The sequence below is a fragment of the Kogia breviceps genome, chromosome 11 (genome assembly GCF_026419965.1).
Source record: "Kogia breviceps isolate mKogBre1 chromosome 11, mKogBre1 haplotype 1, whole genome shotgun sequence".
NCBI lineage: Eukaryota > Metazoa > Chordata > Mammalia > Artiodactyla > Physeteridae > Kogia > Kogia breviceps.
In genome coordinates, this window is record NC_081320.1 from 43,370,893 (window position 1) to 43,398,713 (window position 27,821).

The following is a 27,821-nucleotide window of genomic DNA, read 5'->3' on the forward strand; positions in this document are numbered from 1 at the left end:
CCTACCTCTTAGGAAGCATTCATGACTTCATCGTACACGGGGCAGAGGAGACAGGAAGGGATGGCATTACAGAAGAGCAGGCAGCTTTCAAAGGAACATCAGGTATCCTGGTTTTTAGGATGCTCTTCGCCCATTTCTTAACTGGGGGGCCTTTCCTCAGCCTTTGCACACTGCCCCCACTGTTCCTCAGGCCATCTCCCCAGCAACTCCCCTCCCCATCTGGAGCAAACCAAATTCCTTCCTAGCATCGCTTAGGCGGAGCTGTTTAGAATCAGACACATCTTTTGTGGCCTTGAGATTGTCCTTTCTATGGCCCACGAGCTCACGTTCCACCCAAGAAATTTATCAAGATATTTTTTAACAAAGATAAATATCTCCCTAAGAAGAATTCTGTTGTCACCTGTTAAGACACTAATGTAGCCTTTTCTTTTCTTTTTTTTTTTTTTTTAGGTGGAGAGAATAGTTTAATGAACCTCATGTACCTCCACAGCTCCAACAATTATCATTGTTTTGCCAATCTTGTATTTACATGAGATAAATTCTTGGGAGAGGGCGGTGGTACTTTTAAAACACAAATGATCCTATCAGAACAAGACAGAGAATATAGGCTTAACCACCTCTGCTTCCCTTGTCGGGGAATCCAGGGAGAGGACTGGAGCGTAGGAGCCCCCCCATAACCCATGGGGGACTGAGGGTGGGCACGGAGCAATGGCTTAAGGTGTGCGGACCAAGAGGATGGGGCGGGGTGTGTAGATCGGGCGCCCGGCGAGGGCGGTGCCAGGACCCGGCTCCGGGGGGCCAGGCTTCCCGCGGGGCTAAAGCGCCGTGTCGGGCTCGGGGTCCAGCGGCGCCCCCTCGCGGGAGTAGAATTCTTCGATAATGTTCTGCGGGATGCGCTTCAGCATCTCCTTGGGGAAGATGCGCAACAGCTTCCACCCCAGGTCCAAAGACTCGAACACCGAGCGTTTCTCATAGGGACCTAGGGACAGAGCAGGAGTGTTAAGGGTGTGTGCGCGTGTGGGTGTCGAACTTGGGGGTTGCTGCCTGAACGCCCTCAAGGCGCCTCACCTTGGTTGATGAAGTTCTTCTCAAATTTCTGCAGGAATTCCAGGTAGAGCAGGTCCTCGGAAGAGAGCGCCTCCTCCCCCACCACTGCCTTCATGGCCTGCACGTCCTTCCCGATGGCGTAGCAGGCATACTGAGGAAGGGGCGAGGGGGTCAGCGGTCACGGCAGGCTTACCGCAGGAGTCCCGTGTTCTCCCATGTGACTGTGCGGGGACCCCAAAAGGGGAGGAATTTTTTTCTTCCAGGAGAAAAGTTCGTGGTCCAGCTAGGGCTCCAACCTCCAGCTTCTGAAACTGGCTTCCCCACCAGCCCTTGGGCTCTCTCCTTACCAGCTGGTTGGAGACATCTCCATGGTCCTTTCTCGTCATGCCCTCCCCAATGGCAGACTTCATCAGCCGAGAGAGGGAAGGGAGGACGTTGATGGGGGGGTAGATCTGGGCGGGGGTGGGGGGTGGGGGTGGGGCGAAGAAGGCGTGTCAGAAGGCAGGGTCCCAATTTTCCCTTCTTTCCCACCTCTACCTGTGTCCCCTCCCCCTGTGCTTCTCAGGAGACTGGTCCTTATTCATCCCACAGAGAGGTCGGCTGGTCACACCCCGCCCTCCTCTATCGCTCACAAATTCTAAGGCTTGGGTATACAGGTGGCTACATGTGCGCACCTAGACAGGAGAGTGGAGGGGGAAGATGACATGACATTAGTTCATGAAAGTCTCGCTATTTCAAAACTTCTGATAATTTGGACAAAAGCCAGGTAGAAACTTAATAGTTCGTAGTTGCAAAGATAAGCTGGCAAACAAAGAGGAAAGAGTAAGGGGGTGGCCTAAGATGGGACAGACACATTTTCTAACCCTTTGGTACATTATTCACCACCTACTTGTGTCGGTTACCTATTGTTTTTGTTCACCAAAGCAAATTACTAGAAAGGAAAGAGAAGTGATATTTATTTTGTATCTATGATCTGCTAGATGCTTTCTGTGGGCCAACTTATTTTATTTTATTCTCCACAGTGCAACTGTGTGATACATATTATCATTCCAATGTTATAGATGAGGAAACCTAGGATCAGAGAGATGAAATGATTTTCTCAAGGTCCCACATCCAGGTAGGCTGGATTCCACCCAGACTTGTCTTCTGTCTGGGAACCAAACAGTCTTCCTGGGGATTATCTCCTGTTAGGGGTTAGCCTTGTCTGGCCCCTCCTCATTCACAGGGAGATGAAGTACAGGGGGTGGTGGGACATTGGGTATTAGTCAGTGTCCTTTGGAGATGGTGGAGAGAGCAGGAAGTGGGTAAGGAGGGGACAGTACCTGTTTGTTATGAAGCTGTCTGTCCACATAGATCTGTCCCTCTGTGATGAAGCCCGTCAGGTCTGGAATCGGGTGGGTGATGTCTGCAAGGAAAGGCACTGGTGTCAGTGTAGATCCAGGTCTCCACCCACTCAGGGCCATGTAGGTTCTATTCCCTCACAGGAGTGGGTGATCGGGGGAGGCAAGGAAGGGACGGCGTCTACCCTGATGGAGGAACAGAGCTACTGCACATCTATATAAAGAAGCATGAGCGGGACGGTGGCCATGGAAGTCGGAATCCACTAAGGAGTGTGTAACAACTCACCTGCTGAAAAATTTTAAAAAATTAAAAAAAAAAAGAAGCATGGGTCCTTTAAGTGTCTGGGTAGGATGGGAGGGCAGGAGGGCTGCAGAGGGTAGCGGGCAGGGAGGCAGCTCACCGTCGTTAGGCATGGTGAGGATGGGGACCTGAGTGATGGACCCGCCCCGGCCCTCCACGCGGCCTGCCCGCTCGTAGATGGTGGCCAGGTCTGTGTACATGTACCCAGGGAAGCCTCGGCGCCCGGGCACCTCCTCTCTGGCAGCTGAGACCTGCAATGTTCGTGGGCCTTGGGGTAAGAAAGGGGGCAAGAGGCTGACACAAGGAAGGGGAGTGGAGGGCTCAGTGACCGTGAGGAAAGGGGTGGGGACAGGCCTGCGTGGGCCAGCCCTGGGCGCAGTGACTACAAACACCTCACCTCCCGCAAGGCCTCTGCGTAGGAACTCATGTCCGTCAGTATGACCAGCACGTGCTTCTCACACTGGTAGGCAAGGAATTCAGCCGTGGTCAGTGCCAGGCGCGGGGTGATGATCCGCTCGATCCTGCAGGTACGGCCAATGTTTAGAGAGCCTCGAGGCCCAGGCCTGTGCTTCATTTAGCCCCAGTGCTGAGTGGATGGTGAACTGGGAAGCTGGTACAGTGCCGAGCAGCAGAGGACTGGGTAAGATGAGCTCCAGGCCTAGGCCCCCAGATCCAGGCCATGGTTCCTGGGAGTGGGCCCTCAATTACCTCCTGCTATTCAAGGTAGGAATAAGGACAGAGGCTGGGACAGGCAGGGAGCTTGGGTGAGAGAGGGACAGGCAGGGCCAGAAGTGACTGATGAGGATGACAGTGTCCCTCGCCCCCCAGGGCACCCGAGCTTGGGTCAGCTGGATCACTCACACACTCTGTGTCCTCAGGGTTCTCTCCTTACTGTTCCCCTCACTATTCCTTGCTGGGCATGGCTCAGAGGCTGGCCTGTCCTGGCAGCCCCTTCCACTGGGGGCACCCCAGGCACTCTCAGTCCCCGGGCTCTGTGCCTGTGGCACTTTTCTCCGGTGACGTCATCTGGGCCTCCTGAACTCTGCTACCTGGTTTGAGTTCCTTCTGCGTACCTTCAGTTCCCAGGACAGTTTATTAGATTTTTTTTTTTTTTCATCACCTAACCTACAGATTTAAACTCACATTTTCTCAACTTTTAAAACAGCAGTTTTTCTAAGCGAATGGTTTAGGGAACTATCTCTTTAGTGGTGACCTTGTGGAAGTGAGTCTCGGATGAGGAGCCCTGACTTGGGATGGTGGCTGGATGCAGGTTGTGGGCAGGGCGGAGGGGCGGCAGGTGGCGGGCGGGCTGTGGCCCAGCTCCCCGTCTCTCCGTGTGCCGTCCCTACCTCTTCCCCGGCCTTGGTGTCCCCATCTCCACAATGAAGGGGTGTTCTCCCAGCTCTGGCCCATGGCTGTAGTTCTGGGATGTCTGAGACCTGGTACTCTGGGTCTTGGAAGGGGACAGGGCCTGCTGCCTAAGGGCAGTATGGGTGCCAGGGGACGGCTCACGTGGGGTCGTTGGCCAAGTTCAGGAAGAGGCAGACATTTCCCATGGTACCGTTCTGCTCGAAGTCGGACTTGAAGAACCTGGCTGTCTCCATGTTCACCTGGACACACAGCAGGGAGGGCTGGAGGCGGGGCCCAGGCTCCTTCCCTCTCTTCTCAGTAAAGCCTATTGACTGACCTGCTAACGGTCACTGGGGTGAACCTGGGGCTTGAGAGGGCAGGGGCTGGGTTTGCTGCCCAGTCCAGGATAGGGTCTCATCAGATCCCCAGAGAGAGGTTCAGACTTCAGGCTCAGCTCTGCTCAGTGCCACCCCTGCCCCTTACCCTGCCCGCTGCTTCCCTGCTAAACTCCCCGTCCCTGCCTTGGGCCCTCTAAGGGCCCCCAGGATCCCCTTTCTGAAGCTGTCTTGTCTCCCTAAACTCCCTCCTCCCCCAGCTGTCCTGGGCTCATCTTATAGCTGCCGTGGCCTCGGGGCTTCTGTGGGGGACACACTGCCCGCTCCCCCAGTCATGCTCTTGCTTCTCCCACCAGACAGGCTCCGACTTTGACGGCTTCTCAAGAAGAAAGATAATGCCTCCCCCATAAGACTGGGTGTGCCAGGGGCCAAGGCTGTCCGCCCACAGCTTCCAGAACTTGCCAATCGGCCCAGCCCCGCTTACCCCCATGGCTGCAAAGACGATGGCAAAGTTGTCATTGTGATAATCCAGCACGGCCTTGGACTTCTTCACCAGCCCAGCCTGGCGGCAGATCTGGGCGGCGATCTGGGGGTAGGAGGAAGGCCATCAGAACCAGAGCTCGAGCCAGGCCTCTGAGCACCACTGAGGAGCACGGACAGGGTAATTCCCAGCCCATCCTCCCGCCAAGGTCTTCGGTGGGAGGGACCCAAGGTCAGCAAGGTAAAAGGGCTGCCCTGGGTCCTACGGCCGCTCTCAGGGGAGGGCTGCCTTATTCTGTGGCACCTGAGGACCCAGGGTGCCTGTCATGAGGAGCAGCGTGGAAAAACAGTTCCAGAGAGCAACTGCCTACCATGGGTTAGGGGCGACTTGGCCCTTCAGAGTCCTCTCTGCGCCCCCAGGCTGCTAGCAGTATCTCTGGGGTTTGCCCCAGGCCTGCAGCGTGTGGAGTTTCCGGTCGCCATGTCCAGATCCAGGACGAGCGTGTGTGTAGGGGAAAGGTAGGGACACTTATGCCGTCTAATTCCTCCGAGCATTTCGAGGGTGAGCCGGGGCGCATCTGGGAGTAGAGGAGTGGGAGTGGTCGGGGGGGGGATCATTCTAGAAACCTTGTCACACCAGCTGCTCTGGGAAGAAATGGGCTGTCCACTCTGGGTAGAGGGGGTAGGGCAGGAAACCTGCACAGGGAGGCTTCAGACGGCCGTGGGGCTGGCCCCAGGTGGGGTTCGCTCAGTGCAGGCAAGTAAAGACCATTGCAAGGACCAGTGGTAGAGCCGTGGGCTCAGCTGCACAGGACATTCAACACTGAGGCTACCCGTGGGGTCTCTTGTGAGCCAGTGCGAGCCCCACTCACTCTGGATGGAGGCTTGGAGATCTGTCTGGGGGCCCTGAGTCCCTGAGCTGCCAGGAGACAGCTGCCCGTGACCCCAGCCTGCTCGGCACAGGAGGTCTCCCTCGCTGGCCCACCAGCCCTGGCCTCTGCTCTGTCCCTTCCCCTTGGTGGTGCCCACAGGCCCCTCGAGGTCCTCACCTCATTGTGGGGGAGCCCAGCTGCTGAGAAGATGGGGATCTTCTGGCCACGGGCAATGCTGTTCATGACGTCAATGGGCGAGATGCCCGTCTGAATCATCTCCTCTGGGTAGATGCGGTCGTGGGGGTTGATGGGCTGGCCTGGGAGACGGTGACCATGGACACTGCTCAATGGGTCAGGCCTTGCCCACCCTCCCCCACCCCTGCCCCAGACTCCAGAGCAGCACTGTTTAACAGAATTTTCTTCCATGATGGAAATGTGCTCTAACTGCGCTGCCCAAAACATAGCCCTGGCCACGTGAGCATGCATAATGTGGGGTTTTTAAAAATTAATTTATTTTATTTTTGTCTGTGTTGGGTCTTCCTTGCTGGGAGTGGGCTTCTCCTTGCGGTGGCTTCTCTTGTCGCGGAGCACGGGCTCTACGCTCGCGGGCTTCAGTAGTTGTGGCTCGAGGGCTTCAGTAGTTGTGGCTCGCGGGCTCTAGAGTGCAGGCTCAGTAATTGTGGTGCACAGGCCTAGTTGCTCCGCGGCATGTGGGATCTTCCCAGACCAGGGCTCGAACCCGTGTCCCCTGCATTGGCAGGCGGGTTCTTAACCACTGCGCCACCAGGGAAGACCCGCAATGTGGTTTTGAAATGAACTTTTATTTCATTTGAATTAGTCTGTATTTAAATAGCCACAGTCCAGTGCTCCCTTGGACGGTGCCACCCAGGCACATTAGAAGTGGCAGGCAGGTGGATACCAGAAGGCAGGAGAGTGAGGGTCTTGGGCACCTGGGGAACTTTGCACAATGATGATAGCATTTTATAGGGATGGGACATGAAATGCAGCTGGCCCCAGACAGAGAGGCCTTTGCTGCTCTCATATCTCACCTGACCTGCCTGTTAGTATGACCAGTCCTGGCGGTGAGCCCTGGGCAATGGCCCTGGCCTTTATCTGGGGCAGAATTTCCAAAGGCGAGGTGACAGAGGCAGTGACTGGAGTGGGGAAGGTAGTTGGGGACTGGGTCCCGAGAGCTGTCCCGAGCCTCCGGTCACTTACCATTGATATCCAGGAAGTCCTCTGCCATGACCACTGGCCCCTTGTCAATGGGTTTGCCAGAGCCATTGAAAACCCGACCTGGGAGTGGGTGAGAGGGGTTGGGTGATGCTCAGGAACAGCCCTGGGTCTCAAGTCCCCCTCCCCTCAGCCCTTGGTTACCCCCAGGCAGCTGGCTACAGTGACTGCCTCCTTGGGGTCTTCCCTCCTCTCCTGGAAATCTTTACAGGCAAGGCCTTGGCCCAGGACAGTGAGTCTAATGGGGAGTTTAGGGCTGGAAAGAGGAGAGGGCCAGGTATGGCAGATCTTGGGAGAAAATTAGGGGATGTGCAGTTCGTTTCAGCTTGACCCCAAATAGATGGCTACCTCCTCTGCCTCTAATTTACTGAAGCTGCCTTCCTCATGTATTGAACACCTGCTGTATGTCAGACCCTGAGCTGGAGTTGGGGGTCAAAGACAAGGCACAACCTCTGACCTTACAGGGCTCCCAGGGGAGGCAGACTAGGTAAAGAGGCAATGACAGTGCAGTCTGCTAGGTAAGCACTTTGTCAGGGAAGCTGGGCTGGCCAGACAGAGGGACGCCCTCACCCTGCCCATCCCTACCCCTCACCCAGCATGTCCTCCGACACTGGAGTCCGTAGGATGTCCCCTGTGAATTCGCAGGTGGTCTTCTGGGCATCGATCCCAGAGGTCCCTTCAAACACCTACAAGGTAAGAGGTTAGTTAGTCTAATAAGCGGTTTACTGGGGAGAACGGGGCCTCCTATTCTAGGCTCCCTTTGTGTCCAGCTCCGGGCAAAGCTCTCTCACGGGAAATAGAACATTTTCTGCCTTTGGAGTTTATAAGATAGTGTGGAAACTTTGTGGATTCATTCAGTTATTCAACCACCAACATCTTATTGACACTGCTTACCTGAACAATTGCCTTGGTCCCAGCCACCTCAAGCACTTGCCCACTCCTCTGAGTCCCATTGGGGAGGGTGAAGTTGACGATCTCAGCATACTGGGCAAACTGGCAGGAGGGGAGAGCACCCCAGAGTGTCAGTGAGACCAGAGGTGAAGTCCCTGTCTCCTCCCCAGACTTCCTTGACCCAGTCTCAAGCTCCTTTCTCCCATCTTGTGCCCAGATACTCTTGGAAATGAACTTCAGAGACTGGTAAGTGGAAAGCTTGAATTCTGTTTGGGAGGCAGTATACCTGGGTGGGTAGGAACGCTGACTTTAGAGTTGGAAGACCAGGGTTAGAACTGAAGCTCTGACAATTAGAAGCTGTGTGACCGTGTGGAAGTTACTTAGTGTCTCTGAGCCTTACTTTCCTCATCTTTAAAATGGGAATAATACTAATACCTATTTCATAAGGCTACTGTGGGGAGGAAATATATGGAAAGTCATTAGCTGGTGCTGGGACCTTATAACCGCTCAATAAAATGTAGTAGCTATTATGGCTGTTTAGGTCTCCTGACAGCACCATTGTTTCTGCCCCTGCGGACTAATGGTGAACACACTGGCAAAGTTCTCTCCTCAGCTCCCAGGTGTCCCCATCTACCAGTGGCAATCTTTCCCTAGCCATGCGGCTGGGATCAATTCACACGTAGTCCTCAGAGGCTTCAGGAATAAGAAGAATCAGGCAATCACTTTGCTTTTGGCTAAGATCAAGTGAAGTATTCATTCTTATCAATGTAGAAAGCATCAGGCCAACATCTGGAATATATAAAGAAATCTTACAACTCAACAATGAAAAGATAAATACCCTATTTTAAAAATGGCAAAGGATCTAAATAAACATTTCTCCAAAGAAGATATACATGTGCCAATAAGCACATAGATGCTCAACTAATTAGTCACTAAAGAAACACAAAATCACACAATGAGACAGCACTTCACACTCATTAATATGGCCGTAATAAAAAAGACAGATAATAACAAGTGTTAAGGTTGTGGAGAAACTGGAACGTTCAGACACTGATGGTGTGAATGTAAAATTGTGTGGTCACTTTGGAAAATAGTGTGGTGGTTTCTCAAAAGGTTAAATATAGAGTTACAATATGACCCAGCAATTCCACTCCCAGGTGTATACCCAAGAGAAATAGAAACACATGTCCACATAAAAACTTGCATATGGGGCTTCCCTGGTGGCACAGTGGTTCAGAGTCCGCCTGCCGATGCAGGGGACACGGGTTCGTGCCCCGGTCCGGGAAGATCCCACATGCCGCGGAGCAGCTAAGCCCGTGCACCACAACTACTGAGCCCGCGTACCACAACTACTGAAGCCCGTGCGCCTAGAGCCCATGCTCCGCAACAAGAGAAGCCACCGCAGTGAGAAATGAGAAGCCCGCGCACCGCAAGGAAGAGCAGCCCCCACTTGCCGTGACTAGAGAAAGCCCGCATGCAACGCAGCCAAAAATAAATAAATTTTTTTAAAAAAGGGATGAATTACTGATCCATATTACAACATGGATAAACCTTGAAAACATCATGCTAAGTGAAAGAAGCTAGACACAACAGGCCACATAGTATATAATTCCATTGATATGAAATGTCCAGAGTGGTCAAATCCATAAAACAAAAAGATTAGTGGTTGCTGGGGGCTGGAGGAGGGAGGATTGGGGGTGACAACTAACAAGGTCAGGGTTTCTTTTTGAGGTGATGAAAATCTTCTGGCATCAAGTAGTGGTGTTGGTTGCACAACTCTGTGTATAGACTAAAACCCACTGAACTATACACTTGAAAAGAATGAAGTTTATCATATACACATTATATCTCAATGTTAAAAACCAATCAGGCTGTCCCTCCAGGACCACAGGCAGCAAGTGGGTAGGTGGATGTCTGCCCCAAGGGAATCCCCGAGCTCCGCGGTCTGTGTGTGCTTCAGGAACCAAGTTCTAGATGAGGCTATGAGCCAAGCCAAAGAAGCTGGGCTGGGAGAGCAGACGCTCTCAGCTGACACTGGTCCTCAGCTCTGGGCAGCACCAGGAGAGCTAAGTCCTGCACCTGCACCTTCTTCCCAGGGGAGGTCCTGGAGAGAATGCATAGCATCGCCCAGGCTCCCTCACCTTGCTGCCCATCCACCTGGCTTCCTTGGTTCACTTCAGGGGTAAGTCATAATCTTAATCCAATTTAAAAAAAGACTGTACCTCTCCCTGCAATGTTTCTAATATTCTGGGAAATTAAAGTACTCCTCTAAGTTACTTCTTAGATATTAGAGGAAATCAAAACTAAAATCACAGAAGAAACAGAAAATAATGAAAAGGATATCACTTCGAACACATCAAGCTGTACAGTGTTTTCTGATCATAATCAAAGTACGTTAGAAATCAATAACAAAAGGATAGTTAGAAAAACTTCATACATTTGGAAATTTTGAAACGTTCTAAATATAGAAAAACTGGGACTTCCCTAGTGGTGCAGTGGTTAAGAATCTGCCTGCCAATGCAGGGGACATGGGTTCGAGCCCTGGTCTTGGAAGATCCCACATGCCGTGGAGCAACTAAGACCATGTGCCACAACTACTGAGCCCACGAGCCACAACTATTGAAGCCCGCATGCCTAGAGCTTGTGCTCCGCAACAAGAGAAGCCACTGCAGTGAGAAGCCCACATACTACAAAGAAGAGTAGTCCCCCCTTGCCGCAACTAGAGAAAACCCGTGTGCAGCAACAAAGACCCAATGAAGCCATAAATAAATAAATAAATAAAAACTTATAATCCGATTAGAAAACATTTAGCACTAAACAATTATGAGAAACTATTTTTCAACACACATGTGATGCATTTAAAGCTTTAAATGCTTATATTAGAAAAGAAAAAAGGTAGAGGTAGTTTAAATCTATGCAACATGAAAAGTTAGAAAATAGAACAACATTAAAATTCCAAATAAAATAAAAGAAATAATAAAAGGGCAGAGATTGTTAAAATAGAAACAAATATATAATAGAGATGATCAATAAAGCCAAACTGGTTCTTTGAAAAGACTAATAAAATAGACAAATCTCTGGCATCACTGACTAAAAGACATGAGTAAATAATTGTTGGAATAAAAAAAGTCAAAGCTAGCTATATTAATAATATTAAAAAATAATTTAAAAATTATGAATAACTTTACACTATATGTTTCAGAACTTAGATGAATAAGTTTCTCGAAAAATACAAATCAAACCAAATCCAATGAAAAACAAAATAGAAAGCCAGGATAGTCCTATAGTCTTCAAGATATTGGATAAATAACTTAAAATCTTTCCAGGAAGAAAACACCAGTCCCAGATAATTAGTGAGTTCTAACAATCAAGGAACAAATAATTTGAAACTTACTTAAGCTCTTCAAAAGACTGGAAGAAAAACTCCAGTCTTAATTCAATTTATGAGGCAAGGATAATCTTGATACAAAATAAGATAATAATGGGAAATTTATAGGCAATCTCAATCATGAACATAGATGCCAAAATACTAAGCAAATATTAGCAAACTAAATCCAGCGATGTATCAGAAAAGACCACAAGTTACAAACAAACCAAACAATAAAAGAAAAAATCTAAAAAACAACATATGAAGATAAACACACATACATACACACAAAAGACCAAGTTGGATTATTCCAGGGATTCAAGGCCAGTCTAACATTAGAAAATTTACTAATAAATTTATCTTATTAATGAAGTAAAGGATTAAAAAATGTTACCTCAACAAGTTTTACAAAAAGTTAAAAAAACCACTATGATTGAAAACAAAGAAACAAAGAACAAAACTATTCTTTGAAAACAGAATAAAAGGGAAATTCCTTAACCCCCAAAAGTAGCCTCAGAAAACCTACAGAAAATATACTCAATGGGATAATGTATAAAACAGTCTCTTTAAATGTAGGAGCAAAACAACACTGCCTGCTATCATCATTCCATTCAGCATTGTACTGGAGGAGCTAACCAAAGTAATAAGATGAAGAGAAAACAGAAATTAGAGGAAAACAAAACTATAAAATGGAAAACTCCAAACCCCAAATCAAATATAGTACCCCCAAAAAACTATAGACTAATTTCTCTTATAAATATAGATGCAGAAATTATAAATAAACTACTGGCCAGTCAAATCAAACAATGTATTAAATAAATAAACATGTATGACCCAATGGGGTTTATTCCAAGCATACAAGCTTAGATCAATCAACCTCTGGGAATCAGTCAACATTTCACAACATCGTTTATAATAATAGGGAGTTTGTGAACCTAAAGGAAAAACCCCACAGGATTATGCAAATAGAAATCAAAAGGCTTTTGATATACTTCGGCAGCTGTTTGTAATGCAATTCTATGTAAAACAGGAATGGAAGGTAACTCCTTGAATACTAGACAATTTACCAAAACCAACATCAACATCCTTCTAAATGGTAAAATGCTAAGCCTATTTTCATTTCCAATAAAATCAGTAATGCACAGAGAGAGATGCCTGTATCACCGTTGTTACATAATATTGTTTTGGAATTTTTGGTTTATACAATAAGACCAAAAAAAGAAATTGAAAAGTATACCAATAAACATAAATAGAGAATGTTCTATTTTAAAAAAAGGTAGTGAGGGAAGACCTTATTCTTCAGAAATGTTAAAGAAAGGCTGTAGAGGGCTTCCCTGGTGGTGCTGTGGTTGAGAATCCGCCTGCCAATGCAGGGGACACGGGTTCGAGCCCTGGTCTGGGAAGATCCCACTTGCGGAGCAACTAAGCCCGTGTGCCACAACTACTGAGCCTGTGCTCTAGAGCCGATGCGCCACAACTACTGAGCCTGCGCTCTAGAGCCCATGAACCACAGCTACTGAGGCTGCACGCCTAGAGCCTGTGCTCCACAACAAGAAGAGCCACTACAATGAGAAGCCAGTGCACTGCAACAAAGAGTAGCCCCCGCTCACCACAACGAAGACCCATTTTATAAAATAAATAAAATAAAGTCATCAAAAAAAAAAAAAAAAGGCTGTGGAAATATTCCAGGTTATAGGAGGCTAAACAGACATGACGATTAAATGTGATACCAGGCCCTAGACTGGATCCTGTACTGGAGGGAGAAAAATGCTATAAAAGACTTTATTAGGTCAGCTTATAAATTGGAATATAGATTGTAGATTAAAGTATCAGTGTAAATTTCTGAAGTTGATAACTACTGTGGTTGTGTAAGAGAATATCCTTATTCTTCAGAAATACACACTAGAGTTTTGGGCATAATTTACCCACAAAATATCTAAAAAAAAAAAAATTAAGCACACACATACACGCACACACATGCATATACACTCAGAGCAGTGATAGAACAAATGGGTAGGTGGATATTCCTTGTACTATTTTTATTTTTGCAACTTTTTATAAATTTGAAATCGTTTCAATAAAAAGTCAAATTAAAGTATGGCAGTGGAAAAAGAGACGGGATTCCCTTTATTTGCAGATGATATTGTATATCTAAAAAACCCTAAGGGAATCTAGTTAAAAACAAAAACAACCCCACCCAGGATTAATAAGAGAATTTGGCTGTATACAAGATAAATATATAAAAATCAATCTCAGATTATTTTCCATTATGTTATCATAAGATATTGAGTATAGTTCCCTGTGTTATAGAGTAAATCTTTGTTGGTTATCTATTTTATTTAAGTAGTTTGTACCTGTTAATCCCACACTCCTAATCTATCTCATAATCTGAAAAAATATATATACAGGGCTTCCCTGGTGGCACAGCGGTTAAGAATCGCCCCTGCCAGTGCAGGGGACACTGATTGGAGTCTTGGTCCAGGAAGATCCCACATGCCACAGAGCAACTAAACCCGTGTGCCACAACTACTGAGCCTGCGCTCTAGAGCCCATGACCCACAGCTACTGAGCCCACGTGCCACAACTACTGAAGCCCGTGCGCCTAGAGCCTGTGCCCCGCAACAAGAGAAGCCACCGCAATGAGAAGACCGCGCACCACAACAAAGAGTAGCCCCCGCTTACCGCAACTAGAGAAAGCCTGCGTGCAGCAACGAAGACCCAATGCAGCCAAAAATAAATAAATTTATGTTTTTTAAAAAAAGCTTCTCATTTGAAAAAATATATACATAAAACTGAATCACTTTGCTGTATACCTGAAACTAACATAATATTCGAAATCAACTATACTTCAATTAAGAAGTGTTCCCCCCAAAAGAATCACAGAATATTAAAACATATCATTAAACAAAATTTATGCAAAAAGTGAAAAAAATCGCTTATTTTTTCTATTCCAGCAATAAATGGAAGAGGAAATGGAGAAAAATATTTCATCCACAATAGGGTCAAAACCCATAAAATATCTGGAAATAAATTTAACAAGAAAGGTACAAGAAAATAATAAAATCTTACTGAAGGACAGAAAACAAGCCCTGAACAAATGGAGAGCAATAGTGTTTTCCAAGACAGAATGACTTACTATCATAAAAATAGAAATCCTTTTCAAAAATATATAAATTCAATGCTTTCCCAATGGATTGTTTCTCCTGGAACTTGATAAAATGATCTTAAAATTCATGTAAATGTCTGAGAATATGCAAAAACAGTTATGGAAAAGATCAGGGGTGGAGGACTTGCCTTCTCTGATATTAAAACTTGCACTAAAGCTACTGAGGTCAAGTGGTCAACGTTGGCGTGAGGCAGATGAACGGAGATGTTGGAAGGCTAGAGTCCAGAAACAGATCCCAGATTTTAGGAGACTATTAGAGAACAAATGTGGCATATAAGTTCATAGGGAAAAAGAATTTATTGTACAAATGGTGCTAATACACTGGGTATCTATCCCTATCATAAACACAAACGCATTCCAGGCATATAAAAATTTAAATATAAAACTAAAAAAAACAAAATACCAGAAGCTTTTCTTCTTTCCTTTTTTATGGAATAATCCAGTTAAAAGCTGGATAAGAGAGACATCTTTAAGCAAGATAAGAAATCCAGGGGCTTCCCTGGTGGTGCAGTGGTTGAGAATCCGCCTGCCGATGCAGGGGACACGGGTGGGGAGATCCCACATGCCGCAGAGCGGCTGGGCCCGTGAGCCATGGCCGCTGAGCCTGCGCGTCTGGAGCCTGTGCTCCGCAACGGGAGAGGCCACAACAGTGAGAGGCCCACGTACCACCACCACCAAAAAAAAAAAAAAAAAGAAATCCAGAAGCCATAAACAAAAAAATAGAAATCTTTGATAACATAAATATTTGAAATTTCTGTATGACAAAGATACCATAAACAAAGGTGAACAATAAACAAAGCAAAACGTACAACTCAATGTGTAGGAAACTGTCACAGAGGAGGAAGTGCGATCTCAGCAGATAAAAAGATACTCAGCTCCGCTAGTCATCAGGGAAATGCAAATAAAAGCAAGATAGGACTAGTCTTAACCATTAGGCAAAATTACTGGAGAGCACATATTCAGTGCTGGCAAGGATGCTGGGAAGTGGGTCCTCTCATGCATGGCTGGTTGGAATATGAATGACCACAAACTTGCTTGGCAAGCAATTTTGCCCCAAATTGTCAATATCTATTTAAAAATAAACTTTGAACCAGCAATTCCATTTTGGGGAATCTATCCTGTAGCAATAAGGGCACCAGTATAAAAGGGATATATATATACATATATATATGTAAAGGGATATATATTGCTCTACTGTTTGTAATAGCAAAACCTGGAAACATGCTGATTGTCTATCAAAAATGGAATACATCACGGTACATCCACACCACGGTATGTCCAAACCATAGTCGCTATCAAAAAGAATGAGTGGGCTTCCCTGGTGGCGCAGTGGTTGAGACTCCGCCTGCCGATGCAGGGGACGCGGGTTCGTGCCCCGGTCCGGGAGGATCCCCCATGCCGCCGAGCGGCTGGGTCCGTGAGCCATGGCCGCTGAGCCTGCGCGTCCGGAGCCTGTGCTCCGCAACGCGAGAGGCCACAACAGTGAGAGGCCCGCGTAAAGAATGAGTAAAATGTGTATCTACTGACATGGAGGAAATACTCGATACATTTTAAGAGACTAACACCAACGTAAACATCTAACTTGCTTATATTTGTCCATATACAGCAGGATCTTTACATTGGTTATCACAAGAGGTTGGGAATAAAGAGGTTAGGGGCAAATAGTTAACCTTGTGTCTTTTATTTCACTAGTTACAAAAAGCATGTTTTGTGTGTGCTTGTAATTAAAATGCAAAAAAAAAAAAAATGGGGGGGAATTCCCTGGCGGTCCAGGTATTAAGACTCCGTGCTTTCTCTGCAGGGGGCCGGGATTCCATGGCTGGCGGGGAACTAAGATCCGGCAAGCAGCGCAGTTCGGCCAAAAAAAAAAGGGGGGGGGTAGGGGGGTAGGGGAACATGTTCAAGTACAGTGACGTCGTTGTCACCATCATGACTATCATATTCCCTGCTGTCCACACACCAGTGACCTTCAGGGCCAGGGATGAAGGGTGGATGGCTCAATTCCCCAAAGGGGTGTGAGCAAGGTGGGGGCGTCCCTCCAGGGCTCCCTGAGACCGGAGGTTGAACCTAAGACAGGAGGATTCCCAGCTCTGACAGTCACTGAAACAAGCTCTGGCTTGGGCCCCTCCTTGTCCTGTGAAGAGGATGCCAGGAAGGCGATCTTGTTCCCTCCCATACCATCGTCAGTCCCCGCGGAATGGGGTCACTGGGGGAGGGGGCTCACCTCAAGAGGAGTGCTGAGGTCCGCGGAGGGGCTGATGCCGGACAGCCTTTGGCTTCATAACCACAAGAGGGAGCCCAAGAGCAAGGACTGCAAGGCTCCGGGAAACAAGTTAAATACAAGTCCTGGCTCCAACCCCTCTTCCGGTCTCTGTGGGCTTGTGTCTTTCTCTCTCTGAAATGGTCACTGGCCTCATTGTCTGGGGCGCAGATGGTGGGCTGCTAACCTCAGGAGGAAAAATGCTGGACAGAACACCGGCCTGAACAGGCCCCAAAGCAATTAGGCAGTGGGCCCAATGAAAAACAGGCAGCAGGCTGATAAAAAATCGATCCTTTGGGAACTTCCCTGGTGGTCCAGGGGGTAAGACTCCACGCTCTGGGAACTAGATCCCACTTGCGTGCCGCAACTAAAGATCCCGCATGCCGCAACTAAGACCCGGCACATTCAAAATAAATATATTTTAAAAATTCTCTATTACCTTAAAAAAAAAAAAGCGATCGTTGGTATGTGGGTTTGTGTGGGTGATGGAGAGAGGAGAAGAGATGACATACTGTGTGTCCCTGAAAGATGAAACATCACAGAAAGTGAACTTTAAACAGTAGAGAGGTTACAGCCAGATAGGAGGAAGAACTCTCAGAACCATGGCGCCCAAACATGGAGGGTGTTTTCTGGAATCCTTAGGAAGAGAATGCCAGTTATTTGTCTGGGGGGAAGGGTGGGTTTAGCCACTTAGAGCAGTGTGTGCAACGGGAGAATTCCAATGTGCAGCAGTGAACTTTTATTTATACCCCTTTTCACAGCCGCAGACCTGATTCTCTCAGCTCTCACTGTTGGTTCCTAAGAGAATTGCAGGGAGTGTGGATGATTCAGTGCAGCCCACGTCCTCTGCTGGAGATTCAAGCGGGTTCCCCCAGCCAGGGGTCAGGCACAGGGGTGCTGTCACATCCACTCAGTAGCCTGGGAAGTTCTTAGCAAGCCTGGCAGGACTTGGACAGGGCGTGCTGCCTCCAACGCTTCTCCCCATGACAACGCCCAGGGCAGTTTGGGAACTCCTCTTTGGAAATTGTTTTTGGACCTGATGCACACACACTTTTGAAAGTTTTTTTCCCTGAAGAGTTTGGGAGCAGCCACAGACATTCGTAACCAAGGCTGGTGGGTAATGTGAATCTCAAACAAGGGCCGGTTTGAATCACCGAATATAGCCGGCGGAAGATCCTCTAGAACAGCGGTTCCAACAGTAATCGGGCCCTCCCCTCAGCATTAACCACCGGGAGCTTGCTAGGAATGCACATTATTGGGCCTCAACCCAGGCTGCTACCTTAAGAGGTCTTCATACAATTTCAAGGCCCTGATTACCTGTCTAAGAACTTTGGATCTATGCAAAATTCTTCCCCCAAATATTTTTCCATTTGAGAAGGATGGAAGCAGAAAGCGTTATTGCCTGTGTGATTCAATTCGGGCAGAAGGTGGCGCTATAGAGACAGAATTGTGGCATTTTTGCCCAAGCAACTCTAGAACAAGGAGTGTGGGACAGCGGTGAGGGGTGCATAAAGGTGCCTTCTCCATCTCCTGCACTTATGAGACTGTCAACTTCTGATTCCTTTCCTTCCCTCTGCAAGCCCAGGATTTTCTGGGTGTCTCCATCACCCAGTTACTCTGTTCTACACGAGCTACCGATGTGTCCTATAATCACAGAACCATAGCCTGGGAATCTACCTCCAGTCCAGCCCCACCTTACAGCTGGAAAATGGATGTCTGCATAGGTACTGACTCTCCATACAGAGTCCTATATAGACTGACAGGGAATGTGGCAGAGGTGGGCAAAGGGGCAGGAGATTCACCAACTGTTTATTTAATCAGGCATATTAGCATTTCCGCATTCCAGGCAGGGCTCTCTCTAGCTGTTCTCAAGGAGGAATAATAACAATACATTTATCTGATTTGATCCTCACAACAATCCTATTGTCTGTTTTTTTTTTTCCGGCCTTGCTGCAGGGCATACTGGATCTTAGTTCCCCAGCCAGGGATCAAACCCATGCCCCCTGCAGTGGAAATGCAGAGTCTTAACCACTGGACCACCAAGGAAGTCCCCTATTGTCATTTAATGGATGAGGAAACGGGGATTTACAATCCTAGACAGACGGTTCTCAGACTTCAGAGAGCATCAGATCACCTGAGGGCTGGAGGGCTGAGAAAACAAACTTCTAGGCCCTCAGAGTTTCTGATTCTGTTAGCCTGGGGTAGAGCCCAAGAATCTGTATTTCTTTTTTCTTTTTTTTTTTTTTTTTTTTGCGGTACGCGGGCCTCTCACCGCTGTATGGCCTCTCCCGTTGCGGAGCACAGGCTCCGGACGCGCAGGCTCAGCGGCCATGGCTCATGGGCCCAGCCGCTCCAGGGCATGTGGGATCTTCCCAGACAGGGGCAAGAACCCGCGTCCCCTGCATCGGCAGGCGGACTCTCAACCACTGAGCCACCAGGGAAGCCCAAGAATCTGTATTTCTAACAAGTTCCCAGGTGCTGCTGGTGCTGCTGATCTAGAATTGACGGGTAGTTAATAGAAAGGGTGGGATGGATCTGGGATTAAAGTTCAAGAAGTCTGAATCACAGGGTCTGGTTCCAGTGCGCATGTGCAGACCAACTCTGCCACACTTCTTCCCAGGGCATCCCTGACACTAACGGGCCCAACTGTGATGTCTCCATGAGCTTGGAATCTGTTTTCCAGAAATGAGTGGGTCTGATCTCTTTAAAATAGTTGGCTCAGATTTTGACAGGCCCATACTTATTCATGCTCTTATTCATTCATTCATTCATTCACTCACCCTTCCTTTGAACAAACTGAGCTCCCATGATAAGCTAGGTGTTCAGTAAAAGTGCAACATGGGGCTCTGGGAGCTTGGAATTTATAAACACCATCCGAGTCCAATAGGAGGTCACATTGTGGTGGGCTGGGAGGGGCAGGGAGAAGACATGTGGCCAGGTGGTGACCAAATGCCTCGATGGATGCTGCCAGCAAGACAATACACAAAGCCGAGAGCAGGGACAGGCTCACTGCTTCCAGGAGAAGGTGAGTCGGAAGAAGGGACTGGGGGGAGAGGTAGTGGGGAAGGCAGAGTATGTGCAAAGGCCCAGAGACATCAAATGGCAGCTTCACACAGAGACAGTGTGGGTTTCTAAGTGGGGAAGGGAGAGTGATGAGATGTGGAGAGGTATGCAGGACGCTTATAGGACAGAGGGCCTGTGAGGTGAAGCCATGGGGAGACCTAGTGAGTTTGGAGCAGCGGAGGGAATGGGTGAGGGCTGCATGGCTGCAGGGTAGAGGATGGGAGGGCGCCAGGCTGGGGCCCCAGAGGCCATGGCCGTGATAATGGTGTGGTGGGTGGGAGATTGCCGACAGAGCATGGGCCAGGAGGGGAGGAGTCAATGTGGCACCCAGATTTCCAGTGTGGGGTTGGGTGGCGTGGGGTGGGAGACAGGGGCGGACCTGGTTGGGGGGACGCACGCAGAGTGATCGGGTAGCTTTGCAGAGCTCTTTACGCCTCGAGAATCCCCAACCCCGGGACTCAGAATACTGCTGGTGTCTGCCATGGTCCTACGGTTCCCCGAGGACACCAAGTCTCCCGCACCCCACCTCCTCCGTGAGGCCCGCCTTACTTCCCGCTTAAGCTGCCGGCTCCCAGGCTGAGACAGTCCAAAGACCTTTGAAAACCTCAAGCTCTGGAGAGTCAGCTGGCATCCTGCCGCCTCCTCCTCTTCCTTTTAAAAGAAGACCCGTGAAAGGCAGGTGGGAGAGTCCTGCCTTCCGGGGAAGTTAGACACAGCCATTCTACTGATGAAGAAAGAGGCACAATAGCTGCAATGCCCCTGTTCATTGCTGGTAGGAGCAGGTCTCTTAAGGCCCACAGAAAAGGTGGGAAGACAAAACTTCGGGTGGCCAGGGAGGGAGAATGTGGAGGTGGGTGTCTGGGGATCAGGAAGAAGGGGGTGGGAGCATGGGGGCCACTGAGGGGCAGGGCAATGTAGAAGAGATCAGTACAGGGGCCAGGAGCACTGAGATTTGGCCGTGGTGCCTGGGAAGAAGTCTTACCTTGACCTGGTCCAGCACCACCAGGGGCCCATTGACGCTGCACACGGTCCTGTAGGCTGGGGGAGGGGTGGGGGTGGGTGAGGGTCTCACACCGACACCCGGACAGACAGAGACAGACACACACACACACACATAAGCATCCTCCATCTTCCCTCCCTCTAAGAACCACCCCCTCTCCTCTCTGGAGCCAGAGCTGTCAGGGTCATTAGCTGTGACAGGGCCAGCCACCATTGCTGTAAGGGTCATGCCCCTGCCCGCAGGGCCCCCCGCTGCCTCGGACACCTGCAGGAGGCTGGGGGAGGGCCAGGGCAAGGGCAGAGGCCCCTTGAGTGCTCCCCTCCCACCCCCCAGCCATCAGAGGCCTTTCTCATCTCTGAGGCTACTTCCCGTCTGGCCTCGGCCCCCGCTTACCCACTACTCCTTCCTCTCTGACCCACAGCGTTTTCCAAAAGCTAGAGATGTGATGAGAGCTGCCCTCTCTGCACCTCAGCAGGACCACACTTCTCTCCATCACCTCACACTGACTGGGCACTCTGTGTGTGTGTGTCTGTGTGTGTGTGTCTGTGTGTGTGTTGGGGGTGCAGGCATCAGTGAGAAAAGTCAGCCAGGGCCCTGCACTGCCAGGAGGTCGGGCTCACTGGGCGCCTGTGGGAGTGGGGAGAGAGCAGACCCACAAAGAAGGAGCATGAAGCAGATTGCCCCCGTCCTGATGGCTGCAGAGAGCCACAGATGGGGATGTGAGCTCGGCTTACAGGGAGGATTGGGTTAGACATCAGGAAATACTTCCCAGCTCCAGTGCTGGGGACCCCAGTAGGAGAAGCACAGACTGGCAGACAGGAAGCTTACTTTGGTTCTGTGAGGCGCTAGCTGAGGGACCCTGGGTCCTTCCACCACCCATGACCCCGGGACACAGTAGCCCATTTCCAGGGTCCTTCTGAAGTGCCAATGGGACAACTGGGGTGAAGGAACCTGGCAGGGCAGGATGGTCAGGGGTGTCTGTGAGGTCTCTGAGTCACTCCCAGGCTGGAAGGGCCTCCGACAGGACAGCAGTCCAGCCCTCCTCTCAACAGGCCAGGAGAATGGGGCTCAGAGGGGTGGAAAGCCTGCCCAGGGACACTGACCCTTGTGGCAGAGCAGGGGCGGGGCCCCCCTCGTGCTTCCTATCAGACCACATGGGCTCCCACCCGCCCTCATGGTTTTAGCAGGCCTGCCGCCCAGCTGCTCCCACCAGGTGAAGCTAAGTGGGGCTCAGTGGTCAACCCCTTATTTTTGTCAGATCAAAGTTCCTTTCTTGGGGACTTAGTCTAGGAAGACGGACTGGGCAAGGTGATCCTTGCACAGATGTTTTCTATGTTCTCCCGAGCTTAAGGACTATTAGGGAAACTCAGGAAAGCTAAGTTCTTCTCGGACTTGGGCCCAGAGTTGGGGCAGTCCCCCCCTTTCCTGCCCTCAAACTACCAGCCCCCACGTGCACCTGAGCCACTCTCTTATCCTTTTCCCACAGAGGCGGTGTCCCGTCTTCCATCTAAGCCAGCCCCTCCCCGGCACTGGGAACCAGGCCCTAGAGAAGGCTGAGCACTGGGGTGACCGGCCAGCGCTCCTTCTCTCTGTGGTCTTCTCATCAAGCAAGTTCTGGTATTTTCCATCTTAAAATCACGCCCTCCGCCCCAGTCCTTGTCCAGCGATGATCACAGCCCGGCTCCACTGCCCTCTCCCTCCACCTGCCACCCACACCTCACCTTCCAGTCTGGCTTTGCCCCGTGGAAGGGACCAGGGCCTGGATGCACTCTCTCCTGCAGGTCCCTGGAGGCCCCGCCCTGCCTCTCCCCCTCACCTCTCTGGCTACTCCTCAGCCTATTTTCATACCTTTGGATGCTGAGACCTCAAGGCTGGAACCTGGCTCTTGACATCTCACTCCTGCCCTCCAAGCTCTGCTTCCCTCCTCCCTCCTCCCGTCCTATCTTCAAGCCTGCCTCTCAGATGCCTTCGAAATACTGGGCTAGGCAAATAAAGGAGGCAAAGAAAACATGGAGCCTACCATTTAAAAGGGGATAAAGATGAAATAATTGCCAACTGCTCTGAAGGGAAATAGCAGGGTGGGCAGGAATGGGCTTGAACACCAGGCTTGGAGCTCATGGGGGAGGCGCCTTGCAGCAAGGGCCATTTGAGCTGAGGCTCCAAGGTCAAGTGGAGTCATCCAGGCAGCCCCCAGACAGCTGGACAAAGGGCACATCTGGCAGAGATAAGGAGGCCCAGGGGCCCAGAGAAAGAACTCGGGGCCTTTGGGGAACAGAAAGAAGGGCAGCATGTCTGGCGTGCACAGGCTCACTTCCCTTGTGCAAGAGGGACACATCAGTTCCAAGACACGTGAGGGCAGGAGTGTCTGTAGTGTTCAGTGCTAGATTCCACCTCTTAGAATGAGGATGGGCCTATGATAGACACTCAGTAGATATTTGTTGGATGAATTATGGAAGGCATCACTTTGCCCCACCAGCCCATTCCCATATATCCCACCACATCAGGACCTATGTGTTCCCCCTACATATACACACACACCTTCCCATCCCCAAACCAAATGAGGATCCTGTCGCCTACTCTGGCTCCTGCCACCCCTGTGAAGGTAGAATGGAAGGGATGAGAAAGTGAATACACAGCCTAAAGGGGTTGTAGGCACAGGAAGACCCCAGCCTCTGGAGGGTTAGGGCAGAGGCCAGGGCATCAACCTGCCCACCAAGAAAATCACCAAACAGCCCTTCCTGCCCAGAGGGCATTTTGATCAAACCCTCTGGGTTACTAGGACTGTGTGAAGTAGAGAGGAGCCAGGGAGCCCAGCAGAGGGAGGGTGGAGGATTGTGAGAACAGGGGAAGGAGCACGGGGCAGGGAGACCCGTGTTTTCAATAGCCCTGGAGAAGAGCTGACATCTTACTGGCCCTATGGAGAAAAATACCAAGACAACTCTAAAATACCAACAACTCTACCTGCTAAGGGGAGAAGCGGTGAAGGTCACAGGCACAAAGAGGAGAGCGATCTGGATGTGGGGGGGCCACTCCAGCTCCCGAGGAGGGGCTGGTCTGCGGGGAGCCCAGGCAAAGTGCTTGCCTGCGGCAGAGCTGGGTGCTCGGCACTTCTCAATTCTTTGCAGCATGAGGTCTCTAAGTCCCCCAGCCTCATCCATAAGCTGCCTTCCCAGGATTCCCGCGGACACGGTTCTTGGCTCTAGTTGCTAGGTAAATACATGGCTCCATAGCCTGGACCTTTCAATGAAGACAATCCACTTACGTGGCCATTTCGGTTCAGTCTCTGGCGATTGCCTTTCTTTGTCCGAGGCCTCGCCCTTGACTAACTACGGCAGCTCACTGGGTCCTTCCCCCTCTGAAGTCCCACAGCTGGCACCCAAGTGGGTGCCCTGCTCTCCAGCTTGTCCGGTACTGGAGACAGATTGTGTCTCTCCCTTCAGACCAGGGTGTCTCCTCTGTAGGACTAGACAATATCTTTTCTTACAGGCTGTCTGGTTTGCACACAGCCAAGGTGGTGGCTGAGCAACAAAGGGGTCCTTGACCGGAAGCCAGGTCTTTTGTCTGCGCCCACCCCCAACTCTGACGGTGTCCATTGCATGGAGGGGCAAACTGAGGCCCAGGAAGTGAGTGGATTTCTCCTAAGGCCCACCACCAGTCAGGACAGTAGCCTGTGGCACTCGAGGCTTACGGCCCTACTCCAGCCCGGGGCACGTCCCTGACCCTGGAGGTGGTGCTGGAGGCAAGGGCTGGACGAGAAGACCCCTGAAGGGCACGGACACGTTGCAGACACTCCCTCCAGCTGCTCCGCCCACCCCCTCTCCATTGTCCTAGCTGACACTTCGGGTTGCTCTTCGGGCTGCGGGCCCCTCCTGCTCCCACCTCCCCACCGCCTTCCCCGGCAAAGGCTCAGCAGGGCTCCGCTAATTAGGGCCGGCCCAGCCACACCTGCAGCGTCCCGGGAGCCAGCAGAGGCGGGCGTCCATGCGTGAGGCCGGGGGTGGGGGGGGTGGGGCGGAGCAGGCCCTGTACCTCCTCCCAGATCCCCGCTGGAGGGATTAGGGGAGGGAGGGCAGGGGCGGAGGGTTCTTAGAATCGGCCCAAGACCCTGACGGTGGAACTCTCTCCGTGTAACCTCCCTTGCCTTTCTGTTGAGGAAACCAAGGCAGCCAGTGGTTTGGCACTCAGGGCCCTGGGCCATCGGACCGGGCTCCAGCCCTCCAGCCAGACTGCCAGCCCATCCGTCCTAACCTCTGCTCCTGCGGGGCACCCCGGCCCCTCAACCCCACCCCTTCTGCCCCACACAACCAGACAGAGCTCCTGCCGCCTCCTCTCCGTGGAGCACAACTCCAGCTCTGAGGAAGGCAGAGTGGTCCCTTCCTTTCCCAGGGTGGATACTGCTGGGGTCCCTCCCCATCCTGATTCTACCCTCCTCCACCCCCGCTTCTGCCCTATTCCCTCCCTCAGCCACTGCAGAGAAATCACCTTTAATGCCTCAGGCCTGTTTAGTCCACCTCCTCCTCCAGGAAGTCTTCCCCTGGACCCATGCCATGGCCAAGCGAGCTCTGGGACTGGGAGTCAGCTGCCCCAACCCCTGGCCCTCTGGTCCCCCAGCTCTCCTCCTAGGCTCCTCTGCCTCTACACAAAGTTCTCCTGCCTGGAAGTGCTTAGAGTCCCCTGGTGGGGGAGGAGGGCAGAGAGGGGCACAGGAGTTCACCTGCCCAGGCTCCCGAGGAGGAAGTGGGCTGTTGGAGAAAGCTGCAGGTGCAGAAGCCGCTGAAGAATCCAGCCTCCCTCTGGCTGGGGATGCCGGCCGGCCCCGGCCCCTGGGTGGACCTGTGAGGACACCGGTGTGCAGCGAAAGCACAGGAGTGGCCTCTGGGCGAGGGGCTCACCTCGCGCTGACCCGTGACTCTGGGTGGGCTGTTGGGTGTGAACACAGTTGCCTGGCTGGGGGCTGCATGGTGCCAACGGGGGGACACTGCTGTTCCTGCTTCCAGCCGGGGTCAAACCTCCTGGGTGTTGGCCTTAGTGCCAGGGCTTGTGGACTATAAATAAGAGGCCGGCTGCGGGGGGGGGGGGGGGGGGAATCCCGGGTAAGATTGCACCCTGGGAGGGCACATTCCAGGGAGGAGGAAAGCCGAAGCTGTAGGTCCAGACCTCAGACCCCACCCCCCACTCAGCACCCAGGAGGCTCTCCGGTTCTCACAGGGGGAGGGGAAGACGGTGGAGGAGCCCGCGGGGGTGGCCGTCACCGGGCCTGGACAAAGGTCAGCTGACTCTACTCAGGTCTCCAGACCCGGGGTCTGGACCCCGGGGGGGCACAGTCACTGCATATTTCTGGGCCTTGGTGACCCCGGCTTTGCAGTCGGGGAGGATCTGGACCTTCATCCTCCCCGGGCCCGCGGGGCCTTCCTGATAAATCCGACCCCACTCGCCCTCAGTTTCTCCTTAGCGGGAGTGTTCCACCCGCCTCGGTGCCGGCCTCCGGCCTCAGGTGGTGGCCCGCCCAGCCGAGGCGCTGCTCCCCCGAGCCCTGGGCCTGGCCGTTCTGCTCCGGCTCTACTCTCTGTGGTGCGGGCCCCGCCGCACACCCAGCTCTCAGCTGCCTCTCCGGACACTCCCCCTGCCCCGGTGGGGCTGGCTGGCTGCAGAGGGAGGGCTGGCCGTGCTAGGCCAGCTTCTCCCCATACACACCCTCTTAGGAGCCTCTGGCTCTGCTTAGCTGGTGCCGGCCAGGCCGGTTTACTCCAGTAAACGGGGCTGTCTGAGAATTCAAGAATTCGCCACACCAGGGAATGTGACCTTGGACAAGGAAAGATGGCTGGAGCAGGGGTGCTCAGTTTGGTCCTGGGGACTTCCAGGGTTTTCTGCCCCAGACATCCGTACTCGGCCCACCCCTGCAGGGCGGGCAGTCGAGCCACACCCACAGATGCCCTCGATGTCCCCTCGGAAGCCCGCAAGGGTCCACTCCAGTGCCTGTGGTCCCCACACCCCTACCCCTGGATGCCAGGCATGCGCCCTTCTCCTAGCTGCTCACACAGACATGTGACATCATCTGACCACACACTCATCCATGTTCTCCCCGTGAGCACGTATGCGCACACACACACACACGCACTCTGAGTGTACAAGCACACACACAGAGTCTCACACATTTACTTTCTGATCACACACACGCTCAAGCTGTCACATACATATTCACACACATATGTCATCACCCAAGTGAAGGTGGGAGCACACGCCCACCCAGGTACATGCCTTCCCCTGGTTCCACACCCAGGCACCCTCCCCCAGAATGCACACATGACATGACACACACGGTGTCATGTGTTCCCCATCCTGAGAACGCACACACACTCTGCGTTGCCACATACATCCCCCAGGGACACTTGATTATACAACCCCTCACACTGAGTATTCTGGTGTACACATGCACACACCCCAAACACACATATGCACACAAGAGTGCACACACACACACACACACACTCTTGGGGACAGTTGGGAGCTCTCTGTGGACTTGGGGTCTCAGTGCAAGATCACTGACGACAGGAAGGTCCCAGCAGCTACTCCCCTGCCCTTCCTTCTGGAGTACCCTGGGCTGGGGACCCCCATCCCCCCACCCGCATCACTCCGCAGGACCCAAAGCCCCTTAGGTCTCCCCAGGTCTCAGGTCCTCCGCTTTCCCTGAGGCTAAGAAGGAGGAGACCTGGAGACCCAGCAGCCCACCCGACCTCACCCACTGGGGGTCATACTCACTGACGCGGGGGTGGGTGATGTAGTTTCGGGTGACCGCCTGCACGTGCTCTCGGGTGGCACCCAGGTTGGAGCCACTGCTGGGGACCCCCCCGGGGCTACGGTCTACCTTTGCGGCCATGGTGAGGTGGAGGGCTGGGAGCTGAGTGCCTGAGCCTCCAATACTTCTGGCCCAACTGGAGCTGGAGAGAGCCGGCCAGCCTCCCCCTGCGGCCACCCCTCCCTTCCACCCTCCTCTCCTCCCCCGGGGTTGACTGTAAACACGGAAACCTGGCGCTTTGGCTCTGAGCTCTTCCAGGTCTGGGAGGTGCCCTAGGCCACCTGGGAGCGGGAGGCTGGGGGAGGGGCAGAGGGGTAGGA

General features: G+C 51.5%; 1 protein-coding gene across 1 annotated transcript; it reads right to left on the reverse strand.

The window, feature by feature from the left end:
- Positions 1-815: 815 nt before the first annotated feature.
- On the reverse strand, positions 816-27,582 carry ATP6V1B1 (ATPase H+ transporting V1 subunit B1). The gene is made up of 14 exons (XM_059079815.2): positions 27,465-27,582; positions 20,688-20,743; positions 7,853-7,951; positions 7,551-7,644; positions 6,944-7,021; positions 5,903-6,042; positions 4,858-4,959; positions 4,201-4,298; positions 3,086-3,209; positions 2,789-2,939; positions 2,370-2,452; positions 1,395-1,499; positions 1,069-1,198; positions 816-979 (listed from the first exon to the last, which is right to left on the reverse strand). The coding sequence occupies exons 1-14, from the start codon at positions 27,580-27,582 to the stop codon at positions 816-818; spliced, it is 1,542 nt and encodes a 513-aa protein (XP_058935798.1).
- Between the last annotated feature and the right edge of the window lie 239 nt (positions 27,583-27,821).